The 15,632-nt window shown below is 44.7% G+C and overlaps 1 protein-coding gene across 1 annotated transcript in view; it reads left to right on the top strand.

Annotated features, from left to right (window-relative positions):
• The window catches only part of AKAP13 (A-kinase anchoring protein 13), a 642,893-nt gene that overhangs the window by 308,086 nt on the left and 319,175 nt on the right, over positions 1 to 15,632 (top strand). Inside the window, exon 8 of the mRNA XM_030189716.1 lies at positions 11,971 to 14,902. Within this exon, the coding sequence (XP_030045576.1) occupies positions 11,971 to 14,902 (2,932 nt within the window). The remainder of the gene's footprint in view (positions 1 to 11,970; positions 14,903 to 15,632) is intronic.

Below are 15,632 nucleotides of genomic sequence, written 5' to 3'. Positions count from 1 at the left end.
TATTGTAAACTATAAAAGAATTAGGGAAAGCAGTTGTTTTTATGAGTCTTCTTAGAGGTAGAAATACTTAGCTATTGCATATTTCAAAGGCTCTCCGCAGGTGGGAGCATCCCAAACTGGAACTGTTCCCTATGTGACAGGCCCCCTGATACCCTCACCCCATGTGCAGCAGTCACTGCAAGGGAGACACGGGAATGATTTTTGTGCCCCTGTCTCCCTTTTACCCTGTGCAGCCACACTGCTCGCAGAGCACTCAGGATTGGTCCTGTCTGTATGTCTAGCCTCCAAGATTCTCCATTCTTTATTCCCTTAAGATGATGGTGTACTTTGCAGACGCTTGCCTGATTTAAGACTGGGATGCACATACTGAAAAGCAAACAAATCATGCAGAATCACAATGAAAAGATAATCTAAAAGCTACTATGGTTTATTTAATTTTATTTGCAAAGTTAAGAGTTTACACGCGTCATCTTGACCATATGAAGTTGTGGCATCTGCTACAGGGAAGTAGTTACCAAAGTGTTTTAAGAGGAAGAAACAGGATTTTTACCTCTGAACTTATGTTACGATTCTGCGTTTGCCCTTAATACACATTAGTATACTGCAACTCATGCTACATAATAATGATTTGTTTGTTTATATTTATAGAAAACTTTATAGCATATATTCCATTTTTGTAGTTTCCTACTATTCCAGAACCTATGGATAGTTGTGTCCATCAACTGGCAGGTGGAAATAGAGAACTTAAAACTGAGTTGAAACATATCTCTCTCAGTCCAGCTCCTCAGTATTTTCTATCTCCAGCAGATGGATGGACACATTTTTCAGCCTCTGGTTCTGAGTGCTTTGCTCCTGGTCCAGTTGGTCCCCAGTTGAGCTTTGCGAGTGGCTTGAGTTATCAGTCTTATGTTGTGGATGTCTTCAGATCCCTGTCTCTGGTGCCCTGTGAATTTACTACTTTCCTTCCTTCACCTCTCCCTTGTTTCCTGTGGAGCTCTCCTTTTCCCTCACAACATTAAAAAAAAGAAAAAAAAAGAAAAGAGAGAGGTCTGCTGGAGAGCGTGGGACAGAGTATCAGTCCTTAACCTTTCTCATCTGTGGTAAGACTTTTGGAAACTGTGAGCTTGGGAAAAGCAGCCGGCAGTGGGAAGTTTGACTCATAACCTCTTGGAGGGCTCAAGTTCTACTTGGTGCAGGGGAAGGATCCTGACTCACTGCTAGAGACATGTTGTGCTGTGTTTGTGACAGTTGGGGTGAATGGTGACTCCCTTGGAGGCAGTTAAGCGGTGTTCCCGCAGTGGGGCAGCCATTTGGCATCAGAACATTGCAATGGGTGCAAGCCGGGAATCCTGCAGGATGCGGAGGAAGTGGTCGTCGGCAGTACATTTTCAGATTTGGTGCAGAATCTGAATATGCCAAGGTCTTTGGTCTCTCTGGCAGGGCCGGTGCACACTTTGATGTGGGAGAACATTGGAATGGGCGCCATTTTGTCTGATCACACGCTGAGCACAAGCACCGTTTTACAGCTTCTGGGCCCGAAAGTGCATTCAGCTGCATCAGGATCTTTGTCTTCTCTGGAGTTTATATTGCTGTTACACCGGGCCTGTTTACTGATGCGTCGGACCCGACCCGGAGGAGATGTGAAGATTCCACGTCTTCCTCATCGGTACTGAGGAGTCTCAATGACGAGTGAAGGCGAAGAAGCACCGTCATCATTCTCTTTCTACACACGGTGCCGGGAGCTCCGGAGCGTCGAAGGAATCGGCACCCGAGAAGCGTCGGTGCTGAGAGGACCGCTCACCCTCTATACAGGAGGTGCCAATGCGTTGGTCTCCTGGCAGCCCGGTACGTGCTCCCGAGCTTCAACAGATTCCACCATCGGCTGTTCCACTGACCCCACAGCCTTCTCCGATGGTGGCTCTCGACAAGCACATCCGGGCCCTGCTTCCAGAGCTTCTGGAAGGATTGCTGCACCAATCTACTTCAGTGTTGGCGGCCACCCAGGTCAACTCTCCTACATTGGTGGAGGAAGCTTCGCCACAGTCCAGGCGGGCGTGGCCTCTCTACATCGCCATCGAGGACATTGTTCCTCTGCATCGAGACAGGCTTAGTCTCGGAGTGCCCTGAGGGAGGTTTTATCCGAAACTGAGGAGCATTCGTGGGAGTCAGATGAGGATCCCAGGTACTTTTCGTTGGATGAGTCCTATGGGAATCCCTCTGAACCTTCCCCTCCACCAGAAAGGAGACTGTCTCCATTGGAGAGTACCTCCTTTGTCCGGGAAATGGCTATGGCTATTCCCTTCCCTATGGAGGTTGAGGATGAGCCCAGGGCTGAGATGCTCGAGGTCCTGGACTATCCTTCTCCATCTAGAGAGGCTGTAATGGCTCCTCTGCATAAGGTACTGAAGGAAGTCCTTTTGTGGAACTGGTCATTCCCTTTGTCTGGCCCCGTGATCCCGAAGAAAGCTGACTCCCAGTATCGGATCCACGGTGAACCTGGATTGATGAGGTCTCAGTTACCCCACAATTCTATGGTGGTGGACTCCGCCCTCAAGAGAGCCAAAAGTACTAGGGACTATGCCTCTGCGCCCCCAGGCAGAGAAGCTAGGACTTTGGACACTTTGGGGAGGAAGACGTATCAGGCCGCTATGCTCGCCGTCAGGATCCAATCATACCAGCTCTTCATGAGCGTGCACTTGCGGAACTCGGTGAGGCAACTGTCCAGCTTGGTTGATGCACTCCCTCCGAAGCAGGACAAGCCTTTTTGCCAGGTGGTCAGGCAGCAGAAGGCATGCCGAAAATTCCTGGCCAGGGGTACGTTTGACACTTTTGATGTAGCATCCAGGATCGCTGCTCAAGGTATAGTGATGAGCAGACTCTCATGACTGCGTATCTCTGACCTGGATCATTCGGTCCAGCAGCAGATGGCGGATGTTCCTTGCCAGGGGGAATAACCTTTTTGGTGTAAAGTAGAGGATCTAGTTGACCAGATCAAGAAGCATAATGATGCTATGAATTCTCTCTCCCGCCAGGCGTCTTCTGCTACACCCTCCTCATCTAGGAGGTTTTTTGGAGGGAAGAGGAGTGCTCCCTATTCCTATGCTAGGCGTAGGTACACTCCTTCTCAGCAGCCTGCACAGGCTCAGCCCCAATGCGCTCGTTCTCATCAACAGCGTGCGCCTAAGGCCCCTTTTGCTCCCCAGCAAAAGCAAGGGACGTGCTTGACTTGCTCCAGTTAAGCATAGCCACAGAAAAAGTGTCCGTACCGGACGACATGCCGGTTGGGGGGAGGTTATTGTTTTTTCACCAAAGATGGCCTCTCATAACCTCCGACCGATGGGTTCTTCAAATTGTCCGGTTAGGATACACCCTCAGTCTGGAATCCAAACCTCCAAATTGCCCACTGGGAGCTGAGTCCTACAGCTCCTAGCACAAACAGGTACTTGTGGAGGAACTCTCCGCCCTTCTGAAGGCCCATGCGGTCGAACCCGTCCCACCAGAGGAAGAAGGGCTGGGATTCTATTCCAGGTACTTGTGCAAAAGAAAACAGGGGGGATACGTCCCATCCTAGAGCTAAGGGCCCTGAACAAATTTCTAGTCCGAGAAAAGTTCAGGATGGTTTCCCTGGGCACCCTTCTTCCCATGATTCAGGAGAACGATTGGCTATGCTCTCTGAACTTAAAGGATGCTTATACACACATCTCGATACTTTCAGCTAACAGTAAGTATCTTCGATTTTGGGTGGGAACACAGCATTTTCAGTACCGTGTACTGCTTTTTGGCCTGGCATCTGCGCCCAGAGTGTTCGCAAAGTGTCTTGCGGTAGTTGCAGCATCGCTATGCAGACTGGGAGTGCACGTGTTCCCTTATCGCGACAATTGGCTGGTGGAGCACCTCGGAGACTGGTGCTCTACAGTCCATGCGAATGACTATCCAGGTGCTGGAGCTACTGGGGTTCGTAGTAAATTATCCCAAGTCCCATCTCACCCCAGTCCAAAAATTGGAATTCATTGGAGCTCTGCTGAACACTCGGAATGCTCGAGCTTATCTCCCCGAGGCAAGGGCAGACAACCTTCTGTCCCTGGTGTCTGTAGTTCAAGCTTCTCAGCAGATCACAGCTCGGCAGATGTTGAGACTTGGTACATATGGCCTCTACAGTACATGTAACACCTAAGGCACGTCTACATATGAGATCAGCTCAATGGACTCTAGCTTCCCAGTGGTATCAGGCTGTGGGGGATATAGAGGATGTGACCCAACTGTCCATCGATTTTTGGAACTCTTCAGTGGTGGACGATTCAATCCAAATTGACCATGGGACGACCATTCCAAATTTCTCAGCCACAAAAAGTGCTGACTACGGATGCATTCCTCCTGGGGTGGGGAGCTCATGTAGATGGGCTTCACACTCAGGGAGCCTGGTGCTTTCAGGAAAAAGGTCTACAGATCAACCTTCTGGCGATCTGGAACACTCTAAAGGCTTTCAGAGATCGGCTATCTAATCAAATCATCTTGATTCAAACAGACAATCAGGGTGCCATGTATTACACCAACAAGCCGGGGGGGGGGGGGGGGCACGAGATCTCGCCCTTTGTGTCAGGAAGCCATCCAGATGTGGCTTTGGGCTTGCTTTCACGGCATGGTTCTCCAAGCCACTTATCTGGCAGGCGTAAACAACGGTCTGGCCGACAGGCTGAGCAGGATAATGCAACCTCACGAGTGGTCACTGAACGTGGGCATAGCCTGCAAGATCTTCCGAGCATGGGGCACCCCCTCGGTGGATCTTTTTGCCACTCAGATCAATGACAAGGTCCCTCAGTTCTGTTTCAGGCTTCAGGCCCACGATAGACTAGCGTCAGATACCTTTCTCATACATTGGGGATCAGGCCTTCTGTATGCATATCCTCCCATACCTCTAGTAGGTAAGTCTTTGCTGAAACTGAAGCAAGACCGTGCAACCATCAATCTGATTGCTCCCTTTTGGCCTTGCCAGATTTGGTTTCCTCTTCTTCTGGAGTTGTCCTCCGAAGAACCGTGGAGATTGGAGTGTTTTCCAACCCTCATCACTCAGAACGAGGGGTCGCTTCTACATCCCAACCTCCAGTCTCTGGCTCTCATGGCCTGGTTGTTGAGAGCATAGAATTCACCTCTTTGGGTCTCTCAGAGGGTGTCTCCCCAGTCTTGCTTGCTTCCAGGAAAGATTCCACAAAAAGGTGTTATTCTTTCAGATGGAGGAGGTTTGCCATCTGGTGTGACAGCAAGGCCCTAGATCTTCTTTCTTGTCCTACTCAGACCCTGCTTGAATACCTTCTACACTTGTCAGAGTCTGGTCTGAAGAAAATCACTGTAAGGGTTCACCTCAGTGCAATTAGGCTTTCCCTCTACACGCCAATGATAAGCACTATCTCTAGATAGCCTTTAGTTGTTCGCTTTATGAGAGGTTTGCTTTTGTCAAAGCCCCCTGTCAAACCTCCACCAGCTGATGACAGCTCCTTTTGAGCCACTGAATTCCTGCCATCTGAAGTACTTGACCTGGAAGGTCATTTTCTTGGTGGCTGTTACTTCAGCTTGTAGGGTCAGTGAGCTTCGGGCCTTAGTGGTACATGCACCTTTTACTAAGTTTCATCATACAGAGTAGTCCTCCGCATGCACCGTAGTTCCTGCCAAAGATAGTGTCTGAGTTCCATCTGAACCAGTCAATTATCTTGCCAATATTTTTTCCCTGTCCTCATACCTGCCCTGGCAAAAGCAGTTTGCATACCTTGGACTGCAAGAGAGCACTGGCCTTTTACGTGGAGCGGATGAATCCCTTCAGACAGTCCGTCCAGTTTTTTTGTTTCTTTTGATCCCAACAGGAGGGGAGTCACCATCGGAAAACACACAATCTCCAATTGGCTAGCAGATTGCATTTCCTTCACTTATGCTCAAGCTGGGCTGACTCTGGAGGGCCATGTCACGGCTCATAATGTTAGAGCCATGGCTGCGTCAGTGGCTCTCTTAAAGTCAGCCTCCATTGAAGAGATTTGCAAGGCTGCAACATGGTCATCAGTCCACACATTCACATCTCACTACTGCCTTCAGCAGGATACCTGACGCGACAGTCGGTTTGGGAAGTCAGTGCTGCAGAATCTGTTTGGGGTTTAGAATCCAACTCCACCCCCCCCTAGGCCCATTTTATTCTGTTCCAGGCTGCACTCTCAGCTAGCTGTATATAGTTTCAGGCTAACCTATGTTATGTCCTCGTCGTTGCGAGGCCCAATTGACCAATGTTTATTGTTTTGAGTGAGCCTGGATGCTAGGGATACCCCACTTGTGAGAACAACCGGCTTGTAGCAGGTATTCTCCGAGGACAGCAGACTGATTGTTCTCACAGTCCCGCCCACCTCCCCTTTGGAGTTGTTTTTTCTTATTTATTTATATGCTTTCTGATTTAACTGAAGGGGCACACTTGTGCGACGGGCGGGAAGTCATCCACGCATGCGCGGTGCGCGCTGCATGCACACCAGAAGACTCTGGCAAAGTTTTGATATTTTTTGCTTAAAAAATTTGCCACTTCCTGGGCTGACGCGGACGTCGACCCACTTGTGAGAACAATCAGCCTGCTGTCCTCGGAGAATACCTGCTACTGGTAAGTATCTTTGCTTTCTCTGTATAGCTGTGTGGTTTAATTTAGACCCAAAACAAAGTTGGCTTAAATCAAACTGCTTAGCTATGCATATAGCAGCTGAGTATCACTTCTACACATATAGCTGGCAGCAGTACCATCATTCATATATATTCAGTGGCCACTGCTATGATTGGATATTAAGCCAGATGCTATGAGTACTTTGGACTGAATGTAGATTTCGACAATGTTATAATAAAAAAAAATATTTGGAGGGACTGTTCTTCATTTTTGGTTGACTGATTGACCTACTTATAGAGCTTATCAATAGTTTATTTTTACCATCAAAGCACAAAATGAAAGAGCTGCTCTACTGCATTGATTTCTCAGTCAAAATTAAACCACTCTGATTTGAGTTTATGGAGTACAGCCTTGTAATTACTTGGATTAAAGAGCAGATGGGGGTCAGTGCCAGTAAAGGCCAGACCTGTTGGTTCAGGAAGCATTATCTTTGCAGGTCGGCAGGGCTAATGATATGAGTTTTCCCCACTCTAAAGAGCTCTGTTGAGCATATGTTGCTGTACAAGTGCCACTTGTATGTGCTTTTTGGCCCTTCTAGTCAGAAAAGCTTCCTCCACTTTCACCTGTAGGATAATATCCATCAGCGCAGCTGACATTTATTTTGAACCTGATCAAATATTTAAAAAGTTAGCAATGATAGTTCTTAGTAATAGTTTGACATTGAATTGTTTGACTAATCATTGGATAGCATTACCAGCTGGCTGTATATCATCTGAACAAAATGAGCAAGTCCCCATTTTTAATTCCTTTCACTTGCATTTCTACTTTTATTAGAAAAGAATTAGGGCTGTAGTGGGGTAAATCCAAGACTGACTCTGTATCTCCAGACAGCATGGAAGTTGCATAGGAACTCTCTGGAAAGCAATTCCAATTGAATTCCTTAGTGCTTTATCTGGTATAGGCTGCTCAGAAGCTAATCAAAAGCTTTCCACAACCCTGCCGAAAGCTATTGAGCTAAAGCAGGTTATCCACAATGAATAATAAGGCGTATGTGCATATAGGCTACTTTTCATAGCTTGGTGATCTGGAGAAGTTTGCAGCTCATGGGAACCAGAGTTGTGGATTGTTTGTGGCTCTTAAAGGTTGAATAAGACTGATACAGAAACACAGAAAAAAAACGAAGGCAAATAATGACCTTATTGCCTATCTAGTCTTCCCATCCATGCCATGTACTACTGTACCTGGTCCAAGCTTTCTTTAATTCAGATAAAGTTTTTGTCTCCACCACCTCCACTGGGAAGGCTGTTCCACGAATTCACCATGCTTTCTACGAAGAAGTATTTGCTCAGGTTACCTCGGAGTCTGTCCCCTTTCACCTTCATCCTATGCTCCCTTATTCCAGAACTTGTTTTTAATTGAAAAAGACTCGCCTCATTTGTATTCATGCCTGTACCTGGTCCAAGCTTTCTTTAATTCAGTCTGTCTCCATAAGCTTGATGATGACCACTGACCATTTTAGTGGCCACCCTCTGGACCTACTCCATCTTGTTTTTATCTTTTTGAATGTGTGTTCTCCAAAATTGTACATATTATTCTAAAGTCCACCACAGGCAAGTGAAACTCTCTGCTTTTGTAGATTAAGAGGAAAAGAGTTCAGACACTCGGTTCCAGCTGATATTAATCTCGTTAGTACAGCTGACCGTCGTGCTCCGCATATACTTTGAACCAACGTTCATAAGGTAAATACGCTGGCGAGTATTGTCATCAGTCAGAAAAACCTCAAATTCTGTTATGCCATTTTGTAAAGTTTTAAGAAACTAGTACTTAGCTGTGATCTGTGCTGAGACTACTGAGTATGCCCACACCCAACAGTGAGCTCCTGTTTGGCTCAATGCTTCATAAGGAGCTGGACCCCACGTCTTCTCACAGCAAACTGTAAAAAATCCTATATAATAATTCTCACCTCCAACGTTCTACATCCCAAGCTCCAGTCTCTGGCCCTCACAGCCTGGATGTTGAGAGCTTAGAATTTACTTTCTTCAATCTCCCGGAGGGCATCTCCAAGGTTTTGCTGATTTCCAGGAAAGCTTCCACTAAGAGATGTTATTTCAGATGGAGTAGGTTTGCTGCCTGTACGAAGGCAAGGCCCTATATCCACTTACTTGCCCTACACACTACCTGTTTGAATACTTTCTACACCTCTACGAGTCTGATCTTAAGACCAACTCTGTAAGAGTTCACATAAGAGCAATTAGCGTTTACCTAGTTGTTCAATTCATGCGAGGCTTGCTTTTGGCAGCGCCCCCTGTCAAGCGTTTGCTTGTGTCATGGAACCTCAACATCATCCTTACCTAGCTGATGAAATCTCCTTTTGAGCCACTTGATACCTGTCCTCTGAAGTACTTGACCTGGGAAGGTCTTGTATTTGGTGGCATTAACTTCAGCTTGCAGGGTCAGTGAGCGTCAGCTCCTAGTATTGGCTCCACCTTATGCAAAATTTCATCACAACAGAGTAATTCTCCACACACACCCTAAGTTCCTTCCTAAGGTGGTTTGGAATGCCATCTGAACCAGTCATCCTTCCAACATTCTTTCCCAAACCTAGTGCCCATCCTGGCGAAATTGCACTGCAAACCTTGGACTGCAAGCAAGGATTGGCCTTTTACTTGGCGCAGACTTGGCCCTACAGATGGTCCACCCATTTCTTTTGATCCCAACAGGATGGGGGTTGCCATTGGTAAATGCACAATTTCCAGTTGGCTAGCAGATTGTATATCTTCCCAATCTGGAGGGTCATGTTAAGGTTATCAGTGTCGAAGCCATGGCGGCATTGGTAGCCCACTTGAGAGCAGCCTCTACATGAAGAGATTTGCAAGGTTGTGGTGTGGTCTTCAGTCCACACATTCACATCCTATTATTGTCTTGAACAAGACACCCAGTGCAACTGTCGGTTTAGACAGATAGTTCTGCAGAATTTGTTTGAGGTCTAGAAGCCAACTCTACTTTTATGTCCATTTTATTCTGTTCCCAGCCTCGCCTTCACTACAGTGTATATATGTTTTCAGATTTAATTGACCTCTTTAAACTTGTCATTGTGAGTTCCTATTGTTCTAATGTTGTTTTTGGTGAGCCTGTTAGCTAGGGATGCCCACATGTGAGAATTAGCTGGCCTGCTTGTACTCTGAGAAAATGAAATTACAGACGGTCCACCCTGTAAGCAGGTATTCTCTGAGGATAGCAGGTCACTTATTCTCACATACCCCCCCCCCCACCTCCTTTTGAAGTTGTTTCCTTTAGCTATATTATTGTATTAATTGGTCCCGTGCTTGCTAGTCAGGTGGGAAGGCACCCGTGCATATGCTGTGGGAGCACTGCCTTGAGCTTTTAGAGAAACAGGACGCTGGGCAGCATTTCCGCACTTGGCTCCATGGATGTCACCCACGTGTAAGAATACTTGGCCTGCTGGCCTTGGAGAATACCTGCTATTGGTAAGTAACTTCGTTTATCATGATTTATATGCATTCATCAATTTTCTGCATTATTCTCTGTGTAGCTCTGTTGGATCTGTACACCATACTATTTTACTCTTGAACAGTTCCCTATTAAACCAGCTGGATTTCTTTTTACCTGGACCTTTCTTGACATAAATAGGAGCTATATCATCCAAAATCTCTTTACAGATATTATCCCAATAAGGCAATGGCTCTATTACAATTTGTTGTTTTAAGATATCAGTTATCTTATTCCAAAATTACTGTTAGCTTTACCTCTGGTCTGATTTTGTGACATACCTTTTCTAGTCTTACTAACATTTCAAACCATTGAATTATCAACTGCAATTTGTAGTGATCCGACCAAGTTATAGGTTTCCATATACAATCAGTAAATAGATCCATAAATAGGAATCTTGTGGCAGCTTTGCTTCTGGTAACCCCTTTTCTTGTTATGGGTAAAAGTATGCACAAAATGGCAATATGTGCTTTTGTTATTACTTGCATTTGGCTTGGCTAATCATAATAGAAACCATTTCTGCACGTAAACCTTATTTTATTTCTATAAATGACTTTTAAAACTACCCCCTAAATGGAGAATAAGAAACCAGTAGGAAAAAAGAGAGAAATTTGTAAATTTCAATAAATAACTAAGTCTGGTTCATAGTTCTGCTCTGTAGGCATATCTAACTAGTTTGGTTTTCAAATTAGCCACAAGGAATATGCATGAGACAGGTTGTATACTGTGCATTTCCAATGAAGGCAAATATCTTGCACATATTTTGCTGAAAACCAGAAAGGTTAGGTGTGTCTACAGCAGTATTAAGACCACTAACCTAGTCAGTGTAAATTCTGAGGTTACAGGAAGTCATATTCTATTTTCAGAGTGAGGACATGCAAGTTATAGTCCCTGGGGTGTCAGCAATATCATATAGCGTGTGTCTATATTCATGCTTGAAGGATCCAGATCATTACTGGGATGGTCATTTAATAAAGATTGTGTTAAAGCATTTACTTATAGCATAAACCCTTGAGTTGTGTAATACGGGGAACTGAGTTCGATTCCCACTTCAGGCACAGGCAGCTCCTTGTGACTCTGGGCAAGTCACTTAACCCTCCATTGCCCCATGTAAGCCTGCCATGAGTGGGAAAGCGCAGTGTACAAATATAACAAAAATAAAACAGATACTATTGGAGATTCTACATGGAATGTTGCTACTGTTGGAGATTCTACATGGAATGTTGCTATTCCACTAGTAACATTCCATGGAATGTAGAAGGCTGCGCAGGCTTCTGTTTCTGTGAGTCTGACGTCCTGCACATACGTGCAGGACGTCAGACTCACAGAAGCAGAAGCCTGCACGGCCACATTGGTGATCTGCAAGGGCCGACTTCTACATGGAATGTTGGAATAGCAACATTCCATGTAGAATCTCAAATAGTAGCAACAGTGGAGGAGTGGCCTAGTGGTTAGGGTGGTGGACTTTGGTCCTGGGGAACTGAGGAACTGAGTTTGATTCCCACTTCAGGCACAGGCAGCTCCTTGTGACTCTGGGCAAGTCACTTAACCCTCCATTGCCCCATGTAAGCCGCATTGAGTCTGCCATGAGTGGGAAAGCGCGGGGTACAAATGTAACAAAAAAAATAATAAAATAAAATACAGATGGAAGAGGTGTAAGAAAATCATTCAGTAATGTTGCTACTGTGGTATGCAGTATTCTATAACCAAAATTAATGTGCCCCGTTATACTACATATTTTTTTCAATGTGCCCGTTTCTCTTTACTGTATACTTTTTGCTTGACAGTAACAATAGATTGTGCATACATTTATTTTGTGTATTTTCCTTTTACAGAAAGCAGCTACAAAATCGCAATCTGTGCAGAAGATTTCTGAAGATAATGCGAGACTAGATGCAAAGCAGAGTCAGAGTACCAAGATCCAGAGTTCAGCAGAAATGGAGGCAGGCGAAGTTGGTGGTCCTACTTCAGTAGCTGCTGCTAATGTGGAGTATCTTACAGCTGGTAACAGAACTGATACAGCAACAGAAGTTAACGGCATATCAGAGAATCAGCTGGATGCCCTGGGTGGTGAAATTACACCTCTTCCCTCTGAAAGTAAAAATAAAAATTCAGAAACTGAAAAGGAAGAGGAGGGGCAAGCACCCATTGTAATCCCTGAGAATGTGTCGGATAAAAATGAACACACAAGGAACACAACCAGTGGAGTAAATGGTAGCGTAAGTGTTTCATCCTGTGGGAATACAAACGAGGAAGCTGAAATGACATCCACTGGACTTGTTTTGGATCAAGAAAGCCTGTGCAGTAGTGATAAAACTAATCAGGAAGTGAACACTGCTGGAGAGAGTACAACTGGAAATGTTGCGACAGAGGAAACTATAAATAAAACCCATGCCATCAAAGAGAAGGTTGATATGGGGCAAATTGTATCTAGCAACTGCACTGGATCTGCAGATACCGTGCAAACCAAAGAGCAGATGGAGAACGGAGACCATGAGATTGTTGTGGCTGGAACTGGATGTCTGGAAGAATTGCCGACAGTCTTAGAGACTACAATGTTAATCGGTATCACAGAGCACTTTACTGGTGATATTAATGAGGGCGGAGGTAAGGAAACAGAGAGCATATCTCTGGAGGATGTGCAGAAATATGATCACAAGCAAGAAAAGGTAAACTGCAAAAGTCAAGATATTGCTGATAACAATGGGGACAATGATAAAGACAGTGGGGAAAGCTTAGCAAGTGAAAAGATGGAAAATGGTGTAGGAGACAACTTTGTTAGAAACAAAAGCACTGTACAGGAGACCCACAGTGATTTTCTTGATGGTAAAGAGCAAATGCTGCTAATAAAGGAAACAAAAGATGAAGAATCTCCATCTGGAGAAGATCATGGGGTCGTAGAGAAGGATGACAATGGTAAGAGTAATAACCTGGAAACAAACAAAGATGAAAATATAAATGAAGGGCTAAATGAAGTGAATTTAAGGAAGAGCGTGGTTGTTACAGGAAGCCCTGCTACTAAAGTGAAATGCGATGCTTTTGACAAAGTCACTGATAAAAGCACAACTGAATCTGTGTTCTCTCATGAAGTGGCTGAGCCCAGTGAAACATCAGCAAGCAGCCTTGAGGCTGAGGAAGCTTGGGCAGGAAGTGAAACTGCAAGCAGAAGTAGCACAGAAAACATGCACACTGCACAAGTACATCGAGAAACTGGGCCTTGTAACACTGAGGGCCAAGCTGTAGAAAATGAAATCCTTGAAAATGTTAAAGTTAACAGCCCTTCAGTATTCAGCTGTGTCGCTGCCCAAGGCATTAGTTGCTCTGATATTCTTCCCTTTGAGGCAGAAAAAGTACTTGCCCAAGAGCAGACATCAGGAAGCTCTTTCGTACACGAGGAGCAAGACTCTCTAAAAAATGTTAGCTCTGAAGCTTGGACAGTGCCTTCTGTGGACACAGTTGTCCAGGAAATTGGAATTGATAACTTTTGTTTTCATAAAAATAATGACGACAAACAGGAGCAGCAGATTTTGGATGAGGATAAAAATGCCATATTGCCATCTACTGGACAGGAGGCATCTGTTCACAATAATGACAGTGAAGTGTCCTTGCATCCCAAAAGCGAACAGTGTTTGAAGGATAATTTCATAGACATTCCCTCTTCTAATGGAAAATCTGAACAAACCCAGGAAATAGAAGCAGAAACTGTTGTACCTACTGACCAGAGTACTGTAATTGAAGAGAACGTAGTATTAGAAAGTTTTTTGCCTTCAAGCTGTCAGAATGAAAAAGACCAGGAAGGGCACAATGTGCTTCAGTCTGCTTTAACTGAAGAAATCGGCCCTGTTCAGTTGCTCTGTAAAAGTGACGGAATCAGTACTGAATCTGAGTCTACGTTGTTGAAATCTTCTGAAGGTCAAGATCAAAACGAGCCTAACGTATTTACCAGTGAGGAGCAAGACTTAAAGTTAGTCAAAGAGAGAGCCCTGGTTGAGGAAATAAGCAATACGTTGGCAGTGGATGCTGTGCAGAATGAACCAGCACTGGAACCAGATGAGACACAGAGTGAAGATGACCGTACACTTACCACAATGGTAAAGCAAGAATCTGATCTCAGTCAGTGTCTGCAAATGAACTCACCATCCGGTGTGGTGCAGGAACTGACTGAAGTGTCTGCGGGTACTTGTGAAGGGCAACCAGAAGACCCAGCAGAGGTTCTTCCACCAGATCATGCTAAGCAGGAGGAGGACTTGGAGGGTGTAGATATCCCTAGAGCATGCCTTCATACTATTGCAGAAGAGGCACCATGCGATAGCGATTCCAGTGTGGACACAACATCAACAAGCAGCGATAGTGAAAGCTGTTCTTCAGGGACTGAAACAGAGGGGGGATCATCACAATCTAATGAAGATAGATTGCAGCAAAGCCAAAAGAATTTGGATATACTCACACCTCAAAATACCACTGCATCAGAAGAGAGCATTGATCATCACCAGACATATATACAAATGTCTATGCAAACTGCTGATGGAACTATGGATATAAAGGCTGAGAGTATTAAAAATGTCAGTGTTCTCAGGACAACGCAGGATTTTGTACAGTCTTGTGGTTTCTCTGAGTCATGGAAATGCAATGATATGGGGCGAGAGAGTAAAACTGCCCAATCAAATACAGTAATACAGAAAGATGAAAGGGATTTGGATTTGACTACAAGAACAGAAGAAAAACAGAGTTTGAGCCCAAATCTGTTGGAAATCAAGCCTGTGATAGGTAAGCAGACTAAAAGTCAGAACAGACTTTTTGATACAAAGTTCATGCCTAGCATAGAATACATATTGTTATGGATAAATAAATGTATATTGAAAAGAGAGTATTGGATGCACAAAAACTGAAAGGAACTCAGAAAAATGCAAAAGAATTGGTCATATGTACAGGATTGAACATGTTCTGTGCATTATAAAAAAAAGTTTATTTTCTGAAAGTTTGCAGTCTGATTCTACAAAAAAGATAACTTTATAGATAATCATGTACTGAAAAATGTTATTCTTTAATTTAAAACTCTCTTTGGTGGGTGGGGGAGACAGCAGGGAGGGTAGCTATTGTATGGTTTGTACATTCTATTTTAGGTTCTCATGAGCCCATTGCATTGTTACATAAGTACATAAGTAATGCCATACTGGGAAAAGACCAAGGGTCCATCGAGCCCAGCATCCTGTCCACGACAGTGGCCAATCCAGGCCAAGGGCACCTGGCAAGCTTCCCAAACGTACAAACATTCTATACATGTTATTCCTGGAATTTTGGAGTTTTCCAAGTCCGTTTAGTAGCGGTTTATGGACTTGTCCTTTAGGAAACCGTCCAACCCCTTTTTAAACTCTGCTAAGCTAACCGCCTTCACCACATTCTCCGGCAACGAATTCCAGAGTTTAATTACACGTTGGGTGAAGAAACATTTTCTCCGATTTGTTTTAAATTTACTACACTGTAGTTTCATCGCATG

Source organism: Microcaecilia unicolor, chromosome 1 (assembly GCF_901765095.1).
Source record: "Microcaecilia unicolor chromosome 1, aMicUni1.1, whole genome shotgun sequence".
Classification (NCBI taxonomy): domain Eukaryota; kingdom Metazoa; phylum Chordata; class Amphibia; order Gymnophiona; family Siphonopidae; genus Microcaecilia; species Microcaecilia unicolor.
The sequence above is the reverse complement of the archived record's forward strand: the minus strand, read 5'-3'. Positions and strand labels throughout refer to the sequence as shown.